Source organism: Drosophila subobscura, chromosome O, assembly GCF_008121235.1.
Source record: "Drosophila subobscura isolate 14011-0131.10 chromosome O, UCBerk_Dsub_1.0, whole genome shotgun sequence".
NCBI lineage: Eukaryota > Metazoa > Arthropoda > Insecta > Diptera > Drosophilidae > Drosophila > Drosophila subobscura.
This window is the reverse complement of record NC_048533.1, coordinates 16,315,086-16,329,577: the sequence shown is the minus strand read 5'-3', so window position 1 is coordinate 16,329,577 and position 14,492 is coordinate 16,315,086. Positions and strand designations below refer to the sequence as shown.

At 49.5% G+C, this 14,492-nt stretch overlaps 1 protein-coding gene, 6 non-coding genes and 1 pseudogene across 7 annotated transcripts; 1 reads left to right on the top strand and 7 right to left on the bottom strand.

Moving 5' to 3' along the window:
* Positions 1-6,835: 6,835 nt before the first annotated feature.
* Positions 6,836-12,023, top strand: LOC117899057 (chromatin modification-related protein eaf-1; the record flags this gene model as incomplete). The annotated part of the gene is made up of 2 exons (XM_034808824.1): positions 6,836-9,457; positions 9,519-12,023. Coding segments are annotated over 2 exons (4,710 nt in total), but the record flags the coding sequence as incomplete, so codon positions are not given.
* A 185-nt stretch (positions 12,024-12,208) lies between these two features.
* On the bottom strand, positions 12,209-12,327 carry LOC117899867. Its single transcript, XR_004649251.1, has one exon. It is a non-coding gene; the product is annotated as a 5S ribosomal RNA (ribosomal RNA).
* A 219-nt stretch (positions 12,328-12,546) lies between these two features.
* On the bottom strand, positions 12,547-12,665 carry LOC117899866. The gene has a single exon (XR_004649250.1). It is a non-coding gene; the product is annotated as a 5S ribosomal RNA (ribosomal RNA).
* Positions 12,666-12,884: 219 nt separating this feature from the next.
* On the bottom strand, positions 12,885-13,002 carry LOC117899808 (annotated as a pseudogene).
* Positions 13,003-13,220: 218 nt separating this feature from the next.
* On the bottom strand, positions 13,221-13,339 carry LOC117899865. The gene has a single exon (XR_004649249.1). It is a non-coding gene; the product is annotated as a 5S ribosomal RNA (ribosomal RNA).
* A 220-nt stretch (positions 13,340-13,559) lies between these two features.
* LOC117899864 lies at positions 13,560-13,678 on the bottom strand. Its single transcript, XR_004649248.1, has one exon. It is a non-coding gene; the product is annotated as a 5S ribosomal RNA (ribosomal RNA).
* Positions 13,679-13,894: 216 nt separating this feature from the next.
* Positions 13,895-14,013, bottom strand: LOC117899863. The gene has a single exon (XR_004649247.1). It is a non-coding gene; the product is annotated as a 5S ribosomal RNA (ribosomal RNA).
* A 219-nt stretch (positions 14,014-14,232) lies between these two features.
* Positions 14,233-14,351, bottom strand: LOC117899862. Its single transcript, XR_004649246.1, has one exon. It is a non-coding gene; the product is annotated as a 5S ribosomal RNA (ribosomal RNA).
* Between the last annotated feature and the right edge of the window lie 141 nt (positions 14,352-14,492).

The following is a 14,492-nucleotide window of genomic DNA, read 5'->3' as shown; positions in this document are numbered from 1 at the left end:
GCTGTTGTCATTCCAACTTTTTACCCATCACTTTTTGTGTGCTGGTGCGAAATAGAGAGAATAATAAGTGCTCTGTGCTCTGTGCTTCCGCTTTCACTGCTGGCTACTTGCAAGTTTGGTGGCGTTTGGTGAACCACGAAAACATCCACAGACAAACACCTTTTGGGGCGTAAAGCGAAGACATCTCCACATAAATGTACGTAACATCAGCGAGCTAAGTATGTGCTTAAATTTGATTTTATATAAGTCGCCTAATATTTGGTCTTAATTGAGCGATTTTCCAACATATACATATAAAGTGTGCCTTAATTACTTTCTTCTGGCCAACTTTCATTTCGAATCGAAATAGCCTGGTTGACTGGGCTAATATTTGGAGTACTGCGATACAAAGGAAGGATTTTGCAAAGCTCCTGCGGGATTTACTTAGCAGCGAGGACAATCTGTTGTAATTCTGCAATTTCTGTTATCTAAACTGTTATGAAATGCTAATGCTGTTGCTATTTCTCTTATTATTAACCCCACACATCATTCACTTATTAACGGTTAGTGTTGGCGGTTTTATTACACATTCCAAAGATCACTCGGAAGCGCCTCGTAACGTCCCAGACTGCATGCAACAATTAAAATGTTCCACTGCAGCGAATTCGCATTTTTAACAGTGGGTCGCTGTTAACCGTTTCCAACCGTTTCAGAGCCAACCGTCAGCTGGCTGTTCGCTGCCAATGCCAATGCCAGTGCCGCTGGTGCCTGTTGCTTTCTTTTTAATAAAAAATTTCTTTTGTCGTCGCGCAACTTCATTCAAACCGGGACCGTCGAAGGCAGCGGACGCGTCGTGGATCTCCTCAAACTCCAACAGAGACAACTTTGAGCAAATCGAAGACGCGAGAGAAATGTAAATGAAAGAAAATAATACCCATCCCCATATTGAACCCCAAGGCATTGTGTGAGTTGTGTGTGTTTGTTTTTGCAGCTGAGAGAAAAGAAAAGTGCGAGACGTATTAGGAAAATCGAATTGAAAATCAACGGAAATCGCAAAAGCAAAGAAAAAACGGTAATCGGTTCGCTTCTCTGTCTCTCTCTCTCTCTCTCTTGTGTTTGTGACTGTGTGAACTTTATTGCAAAGTTCTTTCGTGCAAATAAAACGATTAGCATCCAATCATAAGGATACCCATAGCTGGTCAGCGTTACGAAGGGTAAGCCGGCGGAAGAAACGCTCTAAAGGGTCTTGTCTGTCTTATAGGTTAAGCGGTTAGCAGTGCGTACCGCAAAACTACAGTTAGAGCTAATTAGCATACTGCCCGCTATCGGTAAACCCAACCCAACTGAGCAGAGGCCCAAGCTGCTGCCCAACCAATGTGGAAATCAGGGCAAAACGAGGCAACCCACACGCTCTAGCCCTCGACTGCACTGCACTCTGTCCAGGGCCAAGTTTGTGGCTCAAGTCTTTTGTTGCAACCTGTGCTGTGTGTTGCCCTTTTTGCCGGCAGACCAGCAAAAAAGTTGCTCAGTTTTTAGTCACAAACATAATTACGAGTACGAGTACGAGTCCGAGTATGTTGGCAGCTGCTACTGCTCTTCCGACTCCAAGTCTTTCCCGATCTCTCGCTGTGTCTTACTTTTCTCTTCATCAAATTTGGTTGACCTACAAATCGCGGACTACATGTTAATTGATGTTTATTTCCTCCTCTCTCACTAGAACAACATTCCCCTTGCTTTTGGCCACATATTGTCAGGTTCATTGACCATCGATGGCAGTACAAAATCTTTGTGTAATTTTTTCCTTAATTAATTCAAACTTTTGCATGAGATTTGATGGGCTTGCATGCTGACTGGCTGACGGCTGAGGAGATTATTATTATGCATTCGACTGGAGATTATTCAATACACAGACCAAGAGCTAACGAGATTAATTGGCAGTTGGCCGCTAGTTAATTTATTACTTTCACAATAGGTCGGCGCAGATCGCTCCCAATAGGCTCGCCGGCAAGGAGACCACTGTCCGCCGTCTGATTTATGGCCACTGCCAGCGACCCAAATTGGCAATTGTTAGCGAAGAAGAACCGAGAGAGCAGAACTTGGAGCAGAACTTGGAGCCAACCCATTTATTTGATGGCACGCGCGGGCGCCCCCCTGCCCCTAGCCCGCTATTGCAATTGCATTAACCGACAGCTCAGCCGACTGAGCCAAAAAGCCAAGTGACCATAAAAGAGCTGCTTGTAAAACAGCAGCAATAACGGTTTGCTGTGGGCCTGGCCTAAACCGAATTACCTACAAGATCTGAGTGATGTACGCAATGCCATGTAGGGGGGTACGGGAATGCCTGGCTTCCTTAGCTGGTAGGAAGTCACACTCTGCCTCCAAAAGCGTACTGACAGCCTTGAAAGATTTATTGGCTGCACCGCAGATGGAACGCAGAGCAGCAGCAGCAGCAGCAGCAGCAGCAGCAGCATCGTGAGTTGATTCTTCAAATGGCATCCCATTGGATCAATCAGCGCACGTTTATCACCGTTATCTTGGCTGACCAAATGCATCTTTTTGGGCACTTTCCTTTTTATTTGAGAGGCTCGTGCCTGCCTGTCTGTCTCCGCTGTTTTCTTGCCATTTCTCGGCCCGCGGCTGTTTGCTTTGGCTCCAGCTTCAACTCCAGCTTAAACTCCAACTTGGCCACGGCTGTCATTCAACGCTTTTCGCACATTTTCCTTCAATCCATCAGCAGTTTCCATTTGATATCTGCGGACACTGCGAGCACTTTAATAATAGCTGCAAATTTTTATTAAAGCTCAACTCGTATGAGCGCCTCCTGTGCGCAATGCATAATTTTTCTCGCTTTTATGCCATAAGTGGTTGTAAATTTTCGAGACTCGACTCGAGCCGACTTCATTAAAACTAATGAAATAAAATGCAACGAAAAATTCAAGTTTTTCCCTCCAATGCGCGCGGTGGCCACACACACTCGACTTGAACTTCACACTCTGCCGCGGAGGCAGGCTGGAAATTTCACCATTTCTCTTTGAAGAACTTACCAGAGAGAGAGAGAGAGAGACTGCGTATTATAATTAAGATTTCAAGCACGTTGCCTTGACTTTCATTGCCATTTCTTAGACCCTCCAACCAACCCGCCGTCTGCCGTTTATTTCGGTTTATTGATTTTGGTTTGATTTTGGGTTTTGTTGCTGCTTTCGGTAAGGAACCCTAACCGATTTGGCCAATGGGGTTATACATTTCCATATGCTAATACCCCCGCTTGGCATGTAGGTGTCACTTTCTTTCTCGGCCCTGCTCTGTGTGAGTGCGGAAATCCGATTGGGGCGCTGAGCTCACGGATTTCCTCTCAGCCCCACGGGAATGTGCTCGCAAATTTCATGTGATTGCAACACTCGAATGATTCATGAACGCCCCAGCACACGCTCCAAGGTGTGCGCACATCTGGCCAACAGCAAACCATTCAACATCGCCGCAAGAGATCAGCTTATGACCGATTACGCACCTTAAAAAGTGAAATTTCTGTTGTTTCTCTCTCGTTTTTTGCCAACGAAATGCAAATTAATTCGTATGACTAAGATTTGATTTGCCCATGAAAATGAATACCTTTGTCCACCATTCAACTTGGGAAACTTGCTGCAGGTTGAACATTCCTCTCGGTCTCCGAGATTCGAATTTGAATAGCGGCAAGCCCCCTCTGCAACAACATTCCAGCCAAAGCCAAGAGGCGGAGCACAGCACTCGCCATTGAATGTTTGTCCAATGATCGTTAACGGGGTCAGCACTGTACACGGGTTTCTGTTTCTTCCTCTCCCCCCCTCGATCTTGTGCCTGGCTGATTCGGAAGAAGAGAAAAACGTGAGCCAGACAAGCCAGAGCCAAACTTTACAGATTACACGTTGCCTCATCTTAAAGTTCGTCGAAGGGGGGGTGTGCAGAGGGGGGGCAATCAAAAATTTCACTGATTTTAATTATTTCTTTATTTTGCGTCCTACCGTTCGTTCTGGTTTGGCTACTTTGCTGCGGCTTCTCGGCCAAATGTTGTGCGTTTCTTTCTGTCTTCTTTTTTCCTTTTGCTTGCGGTTAAAGTTGAGACATAAATGCGTTAAGCCATAAATAATTCTCTCCTCTCTCTCTCTCTCTCTCTCTCTCTGTCTGTCTGGCTGCTCTGCGTGAGTGTGGCGCCGCACCACATTGAACCACACAGCGAAGGAGACCAAAGCCAAACCACACTCAGAAGCTGAGCGAGAAATTTTTGGCTGCCAAAAGTGAAAGTTGCAGCTGCTGCTGCTGCTGGCAATGCCATTGAAAGAAATGTAGGAAAGCGGTAGCTTCCCCTCTGCCTCTGCCTCTGCCTGGCCCTTTGAGATGCCTACATAAATCAGAGAGCCGCCAGAGACAGTTTAAAGCTGAGTCTGGCCCAGGGTCTAATGACTTTGCTCTTTGTCATCGTGGGGGAATTAAACCAACAGTTTCATGATTATGGGTGTTTCGTTTTGTCGTGGATTAGGCTTGCTTTACCACGCTTTTGATGGTTGTGATTTTGATGCCATTAAAAATTACACCTAATTGCGGTGCGCCGTAATAGACGTGCGACTTTTTCGCGGCTCTCTTTTCCTCGCAAAGTTATGCTGTGGGAAGTGCCAGTCAAATGAGTTAATCAGAGACCAGTGCGAATTGTGTAATGTGAAAGTAAAAGGTAGCCAGTAAATGGTAATTATCTGCTCCAAACAGAACCAACTGATTGGTTCTACTGCTCCGCGAGGAAGTGGGTCAGGCAGCAGTACTCGACAGGTTCATTGACCACAAAGACATCAACGCTGCTTGTCTGTCTGTCCACTGCTGATAACTTGTTTCAATATTTAAATTTAATTAAATTAGCACTTTCTACCAGCCCCAGCGACTGGGCCGTGCCTCATATTGAATAATAATTACAAGCAATTAGCACAGTGACCCAAATGTTTAAATTATGAAAATGAAAATGTGTGTGTGTGTGGTGTCCGCCCAGTGAATTCCTCCAGCGCTCAATGGCAATCGACAGGCGATAGGTACGAGTATGTGCACTGGAAATCACGTTCGCATATTACCAAAAGCTGTCAAGAAATTTGTGTCTTGAGTCTTTCGTGGCTGGCCGAGCGCGTGCGCATTTGACGATCCATCCAACGATGACAGGTTTTCATTTGGAATTCTACATAAACAGGACGCTCTGCTGTTCTTTTTTATTAACATGCTGATAAAAGCGAACGTGTGTGTGGCATAAACATTAAAACACGCTCGAAAGATGGCAAAGATGATGGAAAAAGTAAACAAGTTTCCTAAATTGTGACCCGATTACCCAGTTAACCAGCGTCTGGCGGTGGCCACCGTTTATGAGTTATGGCCCATCGTCTGTGTGGAAATTGAGCCAATTGCTTGCCATTTGCATAACACTTTGTCTTGGCACAGTCTGGCTCTTAGAACCCCGAACATAGTATGGCCAAACTCATTGACAATTGAAATGAAAGTTGAGTTCGTCTTGCAGCTGCAAATACACAAAACAAAACGAGTTGCAGGCTAAATGGCTAGTCCACTCATTGTTAGCTGTTGTTTCGGTTGCTCTGTGCCACATGCCACATGCAATTGCAATTGCAAGTGCAATTTGCGTGGAAATCTAGAGTAATAAGCATAGCAATTTGGAGACACCATCGGGAAATGAATGCCAATTGCCAATGCACTTTCCTTTGAGATTCTTGGCGAAGTCAGAGGCACTTTGAATAAGTTTCTACACTGCTTTGATTGACAGTCGATGCTGCGTATAAAGTGAGGCATTGGCTGGCTCCTCCATGGCTTTTGCTTTGAGTGGCTTTTGCTTTTTGACATTGATGTTGGCTGTGGCTGTGCCTCTGCTGAGTCAGTCATAATTAGCGTTGTGTCCGGCTATTTCGGTCTGCCTGTGTGACACTATCGATGTATTTTGATTGAATGAAAGTTGAACTGTGTTTTTGAAAGTGAATTTTCTGTATGCCATTGAGCATGAAGCGAATCGAAAGCATTCAGTTTTGGGCCTGTGTCTGTAGCTCTGGCAGAGAGACAGAATATATTGAGCAGCGTTAGACAATAGTTGGTCTGGTCTGTGGCGTTTGCAGGTCCATCAATTGGCATTTGGCTCGTTTGACATAACAACCACAACAACCAGAAACAAACCAGCAGCGACCACAACTCCCAGACGGGTTTTCCACTCACTGCAAAAACTGGCTGTGCTCACATTTGGTCAAATTTCACTTTTTCCTTTTTGTTTTGCTGCCGCTGATGCTGCAGCTGCTGTTTGCTCATGAAAATCAAAGCAATCCACTGGCCAGTCCAAGCCACAGTCACTCCGCACCACATTTGGAGTGTGCGCCAGTTGGTTTAATTGTAAGCGACACTGTGTCCACACAGTGCTGTGCCCGTGTTCAGCATTTTTGAGCTGCACTCATAATGCGCAGGAGCTCTACTCCCTGTGCAGCATGTACTTCGCTTTTGGCCAAAAACACTTCTCGCCCAGAAGCGTCGCCGCAGTCTCATGTCTCAATTAGAGCTACCTACGGCCTGGCCTGGCCTGCCTGACAAATTGTCTGCCTGCAACACACCAACACTTGCCACAGCAGCAACAACAACTGACAACTGGCTGCAGTTTTCGCACCATAAACGTGGAAGCGGTCTGCAGTCGTAGCTTTTGAAGTGACAGCCACGGCCTTGCCGGTCCACTCTGAAATCAAGAGTGGTCTTCAGCTGGGGCGGAAGGTCTCCGCTTCGATCCCACATTCAAATGAAAGATTTTACTATAAGATTTTGTTTCTTTTTGTTTCTTTACAGCCACAGTATGATGGCCACCCTCCAGTTCAGGGTGCTGCTGGCGTTGCTGCTTTTGTGCTCCGCTAAAGCCACTCCCACGACAGAGACACCTTCGGCGCTGCTGCCCCTGGAGGCACGCAACGCGGACATTTCGGGCGAGGAGGATGTCATCTCCACGAGCTATGTGCTGCCCAATCAGATCTTCAACGAGGGCAGACCCTACTATCCACGGCACGATCCCGTGTCGGGGCAGCTGGACTTCAGTGCCAAAAAGCAGGCCGGCATTCAGCCCGAGATCAACGAGGTGCTCGATCCCAATGAGAAGATTGTGCTGAGCGGCGCTTCCTCGCCCAACATACACGACTTTCTCAATCTGCCCGTGAAGTACTCGTCCTCGAAGTTTGTCTATCCGCTGGTCTCCAGCTCGTATGCCAACCTGAAGTATCAGGGCAGCAACAAGAATTACATAACCAACAAGAAGCCCACCTCCGTGGTGGCTCCTGTGACGCCTCCGCCGCCCAGCTACCACAGCTCGAACTACTTTACGGTGCCCACGACAAAGCTCACGGCTGTGACACCCACTGCAGGAGCTTATTATCCGCATCCCAGCAGCAGCAGCAGCAGCACGACCTCCACGACCAAGGCAACAACCACCACAGCAGCAACCACCACTACGAGAGGCACTTTGCCACCATCCAGGAGACCCATTCCCGTGACGACAACAACAACAACTGTTCCGGTGGCCAAGTACACGACCACCTCCCGTCGGCCCATACCGCTGCACGCTGCATCCACAACCACACAGGCGCCACGCACCAGCACCACCCGCAGGAAGTTTGTGCCCACCAAGAAGTACAGCCCCACACTGCTCAGCACCACCAGCAGGACACCCATCGAGCAGGAGGAGCGACGTCCCACAACAACAACAACAACGCACCAGCCTCGTCCCACGCCCAGCAGCAGCGATGTGGCATTCACCACGCACCATGCCACACCCCAGGCAGCCATCTTTCCCACAGAACCCACAACCACCACGAAAATGTACACCACATCCAGCACGAGTCCACCTGTGGTCTTCACGGAGGGTCCCACGCCACCGCCGCCCTTCAGCCCCATACCAGGCACGGGAATACCGAATCTGGATCCTGCGGATGTGTACCACACTTTGGGGCAGAAGAACACGCAGGCGGAGGAGCAGCAGTTGCAGAAGGAGCAGCAATTGCAGCAACAGCAGGAGTTGCAGTATCAACAACAGCAGCAGAAGTTACAGCAACAGGAGCAGCAGCAGCAAATGCAACAGCAACAGCAGCAACAACAACAGCAGGAGCAATATATGCAGCAGCAACATTTACAGCAGCAGCAGCAGCAGCAACAAAAGCAGCAACAGCAAATGCAGCAGCAACAGTCACAGCAACAGCAGCAGCCACAGCAACATCAGCAACATCCGCAGCAGCAGTCACACCAACAGCAGCAGCAACATCTTCAGCAACAAAATCAGCAGCAACATCTGCAGCAACAGCAACATTTGCAGCAGCAACATGAACAGCAGCAACATCCTCAGCAGCAACAGCAACCACAGCCCCCACCAAGACCTCCGATGACGCTGAGTGACATTTTCAACAGCCTGGCCGAGGAAGAGTCTGCTGTGGCGCACAACTACCAGCAGAATCAAGGATTCGATGCACAGGGAAATCTCATAGAACCGATTGCGCCCTCAAAGCCAGCGCCATTCGCCATGCAACAGCCAGGCAGAGCACCTCAACGACCCACGACTCCTGGAGTGCCCAGCACTGCCGTACAGAGTCAATATCCCAGCGATCCGAAGGTGTTATCGGGCAGCCAGGAGAACTATAGCAACGAGTATGTCTCGTATCAGGTGCAGCAGCCGAATGTGATGCAATACCGACCCGTGCCGGGGCAAATCAACAACGTTGTCATCTCCCCCGGACAACATTCGGCCTCCTTTGTGCTCGGCAGCCAGGTGCAGCAGGTGAGCGTGGGACATCCCAGCGTGGAGAAGGAGACACTCTTTGCCAAGGACACGCCGGGCGTGCAGTACGGCCAGGTGATCAACGAGGACATTGGCAACATCAAGCGACCAGTGGGACCGTACAAGCCGACAGCCCCGCAGGAGCCACCGAGCTACCAGCAGATGCCGAATGTGCAGCAGAACTCCAACTTCCATCAGAATGGAAACGCAGTTGGAACCACTCTGCCAGGCGGATCTTACCAGGAGCCACCGCCAGAGGCGCCCAGCCCATACCAGCAGCTGCCACTGATCGGCTCCAACTTGCGACCCTCGAAGAAGCCAGCGTCCCCGAAGCCCGAACACACAGCAACATCTTACCAGCCCACTCAGGCGACGACACCACCCACACGGCCGGCGATGCATGGCGATGACACCAAGGATCTTCTCGTCTCCAGCAACATTCGCTTCCCCGTGCTGGCCGAGGAGTCCGTGGAGCTGGCATCTTCGGCTGTTGTGCCCGGTCCTCCCGCAGGTCCCCACATCAATGGCCATGCCCAGCCGCTGAGCCTGCAGCAGATACACAACTCCAATCCCGTGGTCTTTCCCAAGGTCAAAGACGAGGAGATGCCCGCCGCCAATGTGCAGATCCAGCAGCACGAAGTGGTCAACCTCAGCCAGCAGAAACAACAATTGGTGAGTCTCTCACTGTAAGCCTGAACCTCCAGCTAATCGTGCCCGTTTCCATCCCCTCTAGAAATTCCCGGCCCAGCAGCCTGGACATGGCGAGCAGCCCTCTCGGGACATGGAGCCGCCGCCACGCTATCCCAGCACTTCGTCCGGGCCACAGGCTCCATCCGCTAGCGGCAATCGTACTCCCTTCTACAACGAATTCACCCGCAAGCCTCAGGCTGGCCCACGGCCCAACAACTTGCCCAACATTCTGCCACAGTTCCGGCCCAATGCGAAGATCTCCAACGGTCATCCGCCGCCGCTGAAGCAGGAGGCCGGCAACATCCGCCTGCCCACGCAGGGCATGAAGCGTCCCTACAATCCCTCTGCGCCGCCCCATTTCGCCCACCGCCGCCAGCCCCTGCAGCAGCAGCAGCAGCAGCAGCAGATGCTGCAGAAGCGCTATCCCATGAACCGCATCTCCGAGTATCCGGTGGGACCACAGGGTGTCGGCGGAGATATGAACAGACGCGTCTACCGCCTGCCACCCTACGGGGGCCAGAACATGCCCTACCACCCGGATCACATGTACGCCCGTCGTCCCAATGCTGCAGGTCCTGCCAATGGACCGCTGCGATCTGTCGATGGCTACCCGGCAGAGCGACATGCCCCATCAGCAGGCTCCGAGCCCTACCAGACCATCAATGCTGAGCCCACGGCAGACTTTGAGGAGGAGGATTTGGTGATCAACGATCCGCCACAGCCGGTGACACCCAGTAAGGATCGCATGGGCGTGGAGGAGACCAAACTGGAGCCCGTGGTTACGCTGCAGATGCTGCAGTCCCAGAAGAAGGCGGTGAGCCTGCCCGGGGACGATACGGGAGCAGGAGAGATTCAAGTGACGGCCGACAATGATCCGCAGGAGGCGGAGGCCTCAAAGCTCAGTCAGCAGACATTGGATCCCAGTGGCATGTACGTGGTGTTCCCCCTGAAGGGCGCAGAGAAGCAACAGATCGAAGGAGAGGCACCTTCTGCGCCAGCGGAGTACCAGAACACTCCGTTCTCGGTGATTCGAGACCAGCCACAGGAGCCGATCCTGAAGAACAAGAAGCCGCAGTCGCTGCAGCAGCAGAACAAGGCCCAGCAGCTGCCCAAGGAGAAGTTTCCGTATCCGATTGAGAAGCCCGATCCATCGTACTCCGAGCTCCACTCGAATCCCGATTCGCAGGCCCATGTGCCCGGCGTACTCATTGCTCCCCGCATTATCCACGGAGCCTTTGGCACCGGAACTGAAACTCCCATTGCCATTGCATACACGCCCACAGAGCCCAGCACCTTCAGGCGTACGTCTGCTGCTGTCGACCAGGACCAGAAGTTCTCCAACATCAACCTGGCCACGCCCGTGATTGGGGAGATACGCCAGGACACCCAGACGGAGGAGGGACTCAGCAGCGACTTTGATCTGCGCGGCCAGAACTACGAGAAGAACTTCATGGCACCATTCTATCCCAGCGTAAGTCTGGGCGAGGGTGGAGCCAGTGGTGCGGCGGCAGTCAATCCCACACTGAACAACTGGAACATTGTGCCCTCCACCACGGAGCAGTCGATCTACGAGAAGAAAAACATCAACCGAGCCGATGTGGAGCCAGCTGAGGAGACCAAGCGAAAGGAGTCGCCCACAGCCAGCGCACTGACAGCGGAGAAGAATCCCGAGCTGGACAGCTTCCAGCCGCAGCTGCAGGGCGGATTCAAGCCCATCTATCCCCCTGGCTACCAGCACGTGGAGCAGGTCGAGCATGAAGATGCCAAGAACAGAGACCAAGACCAGCCACAGGCATTGCCTCTCGTCGCGGTCACCACGAGCACAGCGAAACCAGCGACGGCAGCCGCCATTAGCAGCAGTTCATCCTCCACAACCACAACCAGCACGACGTCCACCACCAACCAACCAGGAACAACGAAGGCCGCGGCCTCGACAACCACCCAGGCGCCCGCAGGCAGCGTAAAGCCCACGCAGCGCAAGAAGTCCACGTTTGAGACCAGCCTGGCGGCCCTCCTGTTCGGCGACGAGGACGAGGAGGATGGGGCTCGCAAATCCGCGGAGGTGCCAAAGGCCCAGGCCGGACCACGGAATGTGCCTCGCATGGGACCACGAAGTCTGACGCTCAGCTAAGTCGAGGAGTTCCGAGCAGTTAGTTTAGTCCAATTTTAGTTTGTATTATTTATTCAAAGTTCTTGCTAGCAGGGAATCTGCTCAGAAGTAGAAGACGATGTGGTAATCTAGTTCTTGTTCTACAGCTTATTCTTAGTCGTTAGCCCATACACACACACACCCACGCACACATTTCCCCCGCTAGAGCATATAAAGCCACCAACGAACCATTAAATCCCGTCTACCTAACGACCTTACGACCTTTTGCGAGTCTGATTTGAATTTACGTACGTAGAAAACATTCCCATTGGACTCCCGAATCGTCGGAAATGAGATAAAAGATTCTTGTATTATTCCACTTAACACAAACCTTAAATAGTACTCACAATTTTCAAGATTATTATTTGTACTGTACCATAGAAATCAATGGAAAATAAACGAAATTCTGATATAATAATTTATAATTGTGGGAAAACTGAAACTGCTCACATTTCTTGGTAAAACACTGTACCCATCCATGTACCCTTGCCAAAATAAGAGTAAAGGCAATTAAAAAGGAAAAATGAGAAAAAAAATATGAAAATCGAAACGAAAAGGCTAAAAAGGCAAAAAGTTGGTGACGAAGCCAACAACACGCGGTGTTCCCAAGCGGTCCCCCATCTAAGTACTAACCGCGCCCGACGCTGCTTAATTTCGGTGATCGGACGAGAACCGATGTATTCAGCGTAGTATGGTCGTTGGCGAAAGCCTGAGAACTGAACGTTGGTTTTGCTCTGTGTTTTGTCAGACTACGTATGTATATTTAGTGCAAACGGTTGATGGAAATCGAAACATGTACAATGGCTAGGATATACAGGCTGGGATGTGTGGCTATAAGAGTAAAGGCAATTAAAAAGGAAAAATGAGAAAAAAATATGAAAATCGAAACGAAAAGGCTAAAAAGGCAAAAAGTTGGTGACGAAGCCAACAACACGCGGTGTTCCCAAGCGGTCCCCCATCTAAGTACTAACCGCGCCCGACGCTGCTTAATTTCGGTGATCGGACGAGAACCGATGTATTCAGCGTAGTATGGTCGTTGGCGAAAGCCTGAGAGCTGAACGTTGGTTTTGCTCTGTGTTTTGTCAGACTACGTATGTATATTTAGTGCAAACGGTTGAAGGAAATCGAAACATGTACAATGGCTAGGATATACTGGCTGGGATGTATGGCTATAAGAGTAAAGGCAATTAAAAAGGAAAAATGAGAAAAAAAATATGAAAATCGAAACGAAAAGGCTAAAAAGGCAAAAGTTGGTGACGAAGCCAACAACACGCGGTGTTCCCAAGCGGTCCCCATCTAAGTACTAACCGCGCCCGACGCTGCTTAATTTCGGTGATCGGACGAGAACCGATGTATTCAGCGTAGTATGGTCGTTGGCGAAAGCCTGAGAGCTGAACGTTGGTTTTGCTCTGTGTTTTGTCAGACTACGTATGTATATTTAGTGCAAACGGTTGAAGGAAATCGAAACATGTACAATGGCTAGGATATACTGGCTGGGATGTATGGCTATAAGAGTAAAGGCAATTAAAAAGGAAAAATGAGAAAAAAATATGAAAATCGAAACGGAAAGGCTAAAAAGGCAAAAGTTGGTGACGAAGCCAACAACACGCGGTGTTCCCAAGCGGTCCCCCATCTAAGTACTAACCGCGCCCGACGCTGCTTAATTTCGGTGATCGGACGAGAACCGATGTATTCAGCGTAGTATGGTCGTTGGCGAAAGCCTGAGAGCTGAACGTTGGTTTTGCTCTGTGTTTTGTCAGACTACGTATGTATATTTAGTGCAAACGGTTGAAGGAAATCGAAACATGTACAATGGCTAGGATATACTGGCTGGGATGTATGGCTATAAGAGTAAAATCAATTAAAAAGGAAAAATGAGAAAAAAAATATGAAAATCGAAACGAAAAGGCTAAAAAGGCAAAAAGATGGTGACGAAGCCAACAACACGCGGTGTTCCCAAGCGGTCCCCCATCTAAGTACTAACCGCGCCCGACGCTGCTTAATTTCGGTGATCGGACGAGAACCGATGTATTCAGCGTAGTATGGTCGTTGGCGAAAGCCTGAGAGCTGAACGTTGGTTTTGCTCTGTGTTTTGTCAGACTACGTATGTATATTTAGTGCAAACGGTTGAAGGAAATCGAAACATGTACAATGGCTAGGATATACTGGCTGGGATGTATGGCTATAAGAGTAAAGGCAATTAAAAAGGAAAAATGAGAAAAATATGAAAATCGAAACGGAAAGGCTAAAAAGGCAAAAGTTGGTGACGAAGCCAACAACACGCGGTGTTCCCAAGCGGTCCCCCATCTAAGTACTAACCGCGCCCGACGCTGCTTAATTTCGGTGATCGGACGAGAACCGATGTATTCAGCGTAGTATGGTCGTTGGCGAAAGCCTGAGAGCTGAACGTTGGTTTTGCTCTGTGTTTTGTCAGACTACGTATGTATGTTTAGTGCAAACGGTTGAAGGAAATCGAAACATGTACAATGGCTAGGATATACTGGCTGGGATGTATGGCTATAAGAGTAAAGGCAATTAAAAAGGAAAAATGAGAAAAAAATATGAAAATCGAAACGGAAAGGCTAAAAAGGCAAAAAGTTGGTGACGAAGCCAACAACACGCGGTGTTCCCAAGCGGTCCCCCATCTAAGTACTAACCGCGCCCGACGCTGCTTAATTTCGGTGATCGGACGAGAACCGATGTATTCAGCGTAGTATGGTCGTTGGCGAAAGCCTGAGAGCTGAACGTTGGTTTTGCTCTGTGTTTTGTCAGACTACGTATGTATATTTAGTGCAAACGGTTGAAGGAAATCGAAACATGTACAATGGCTAGGATATACTGGCTGGGATGTATGGCTATAAGAGTAAA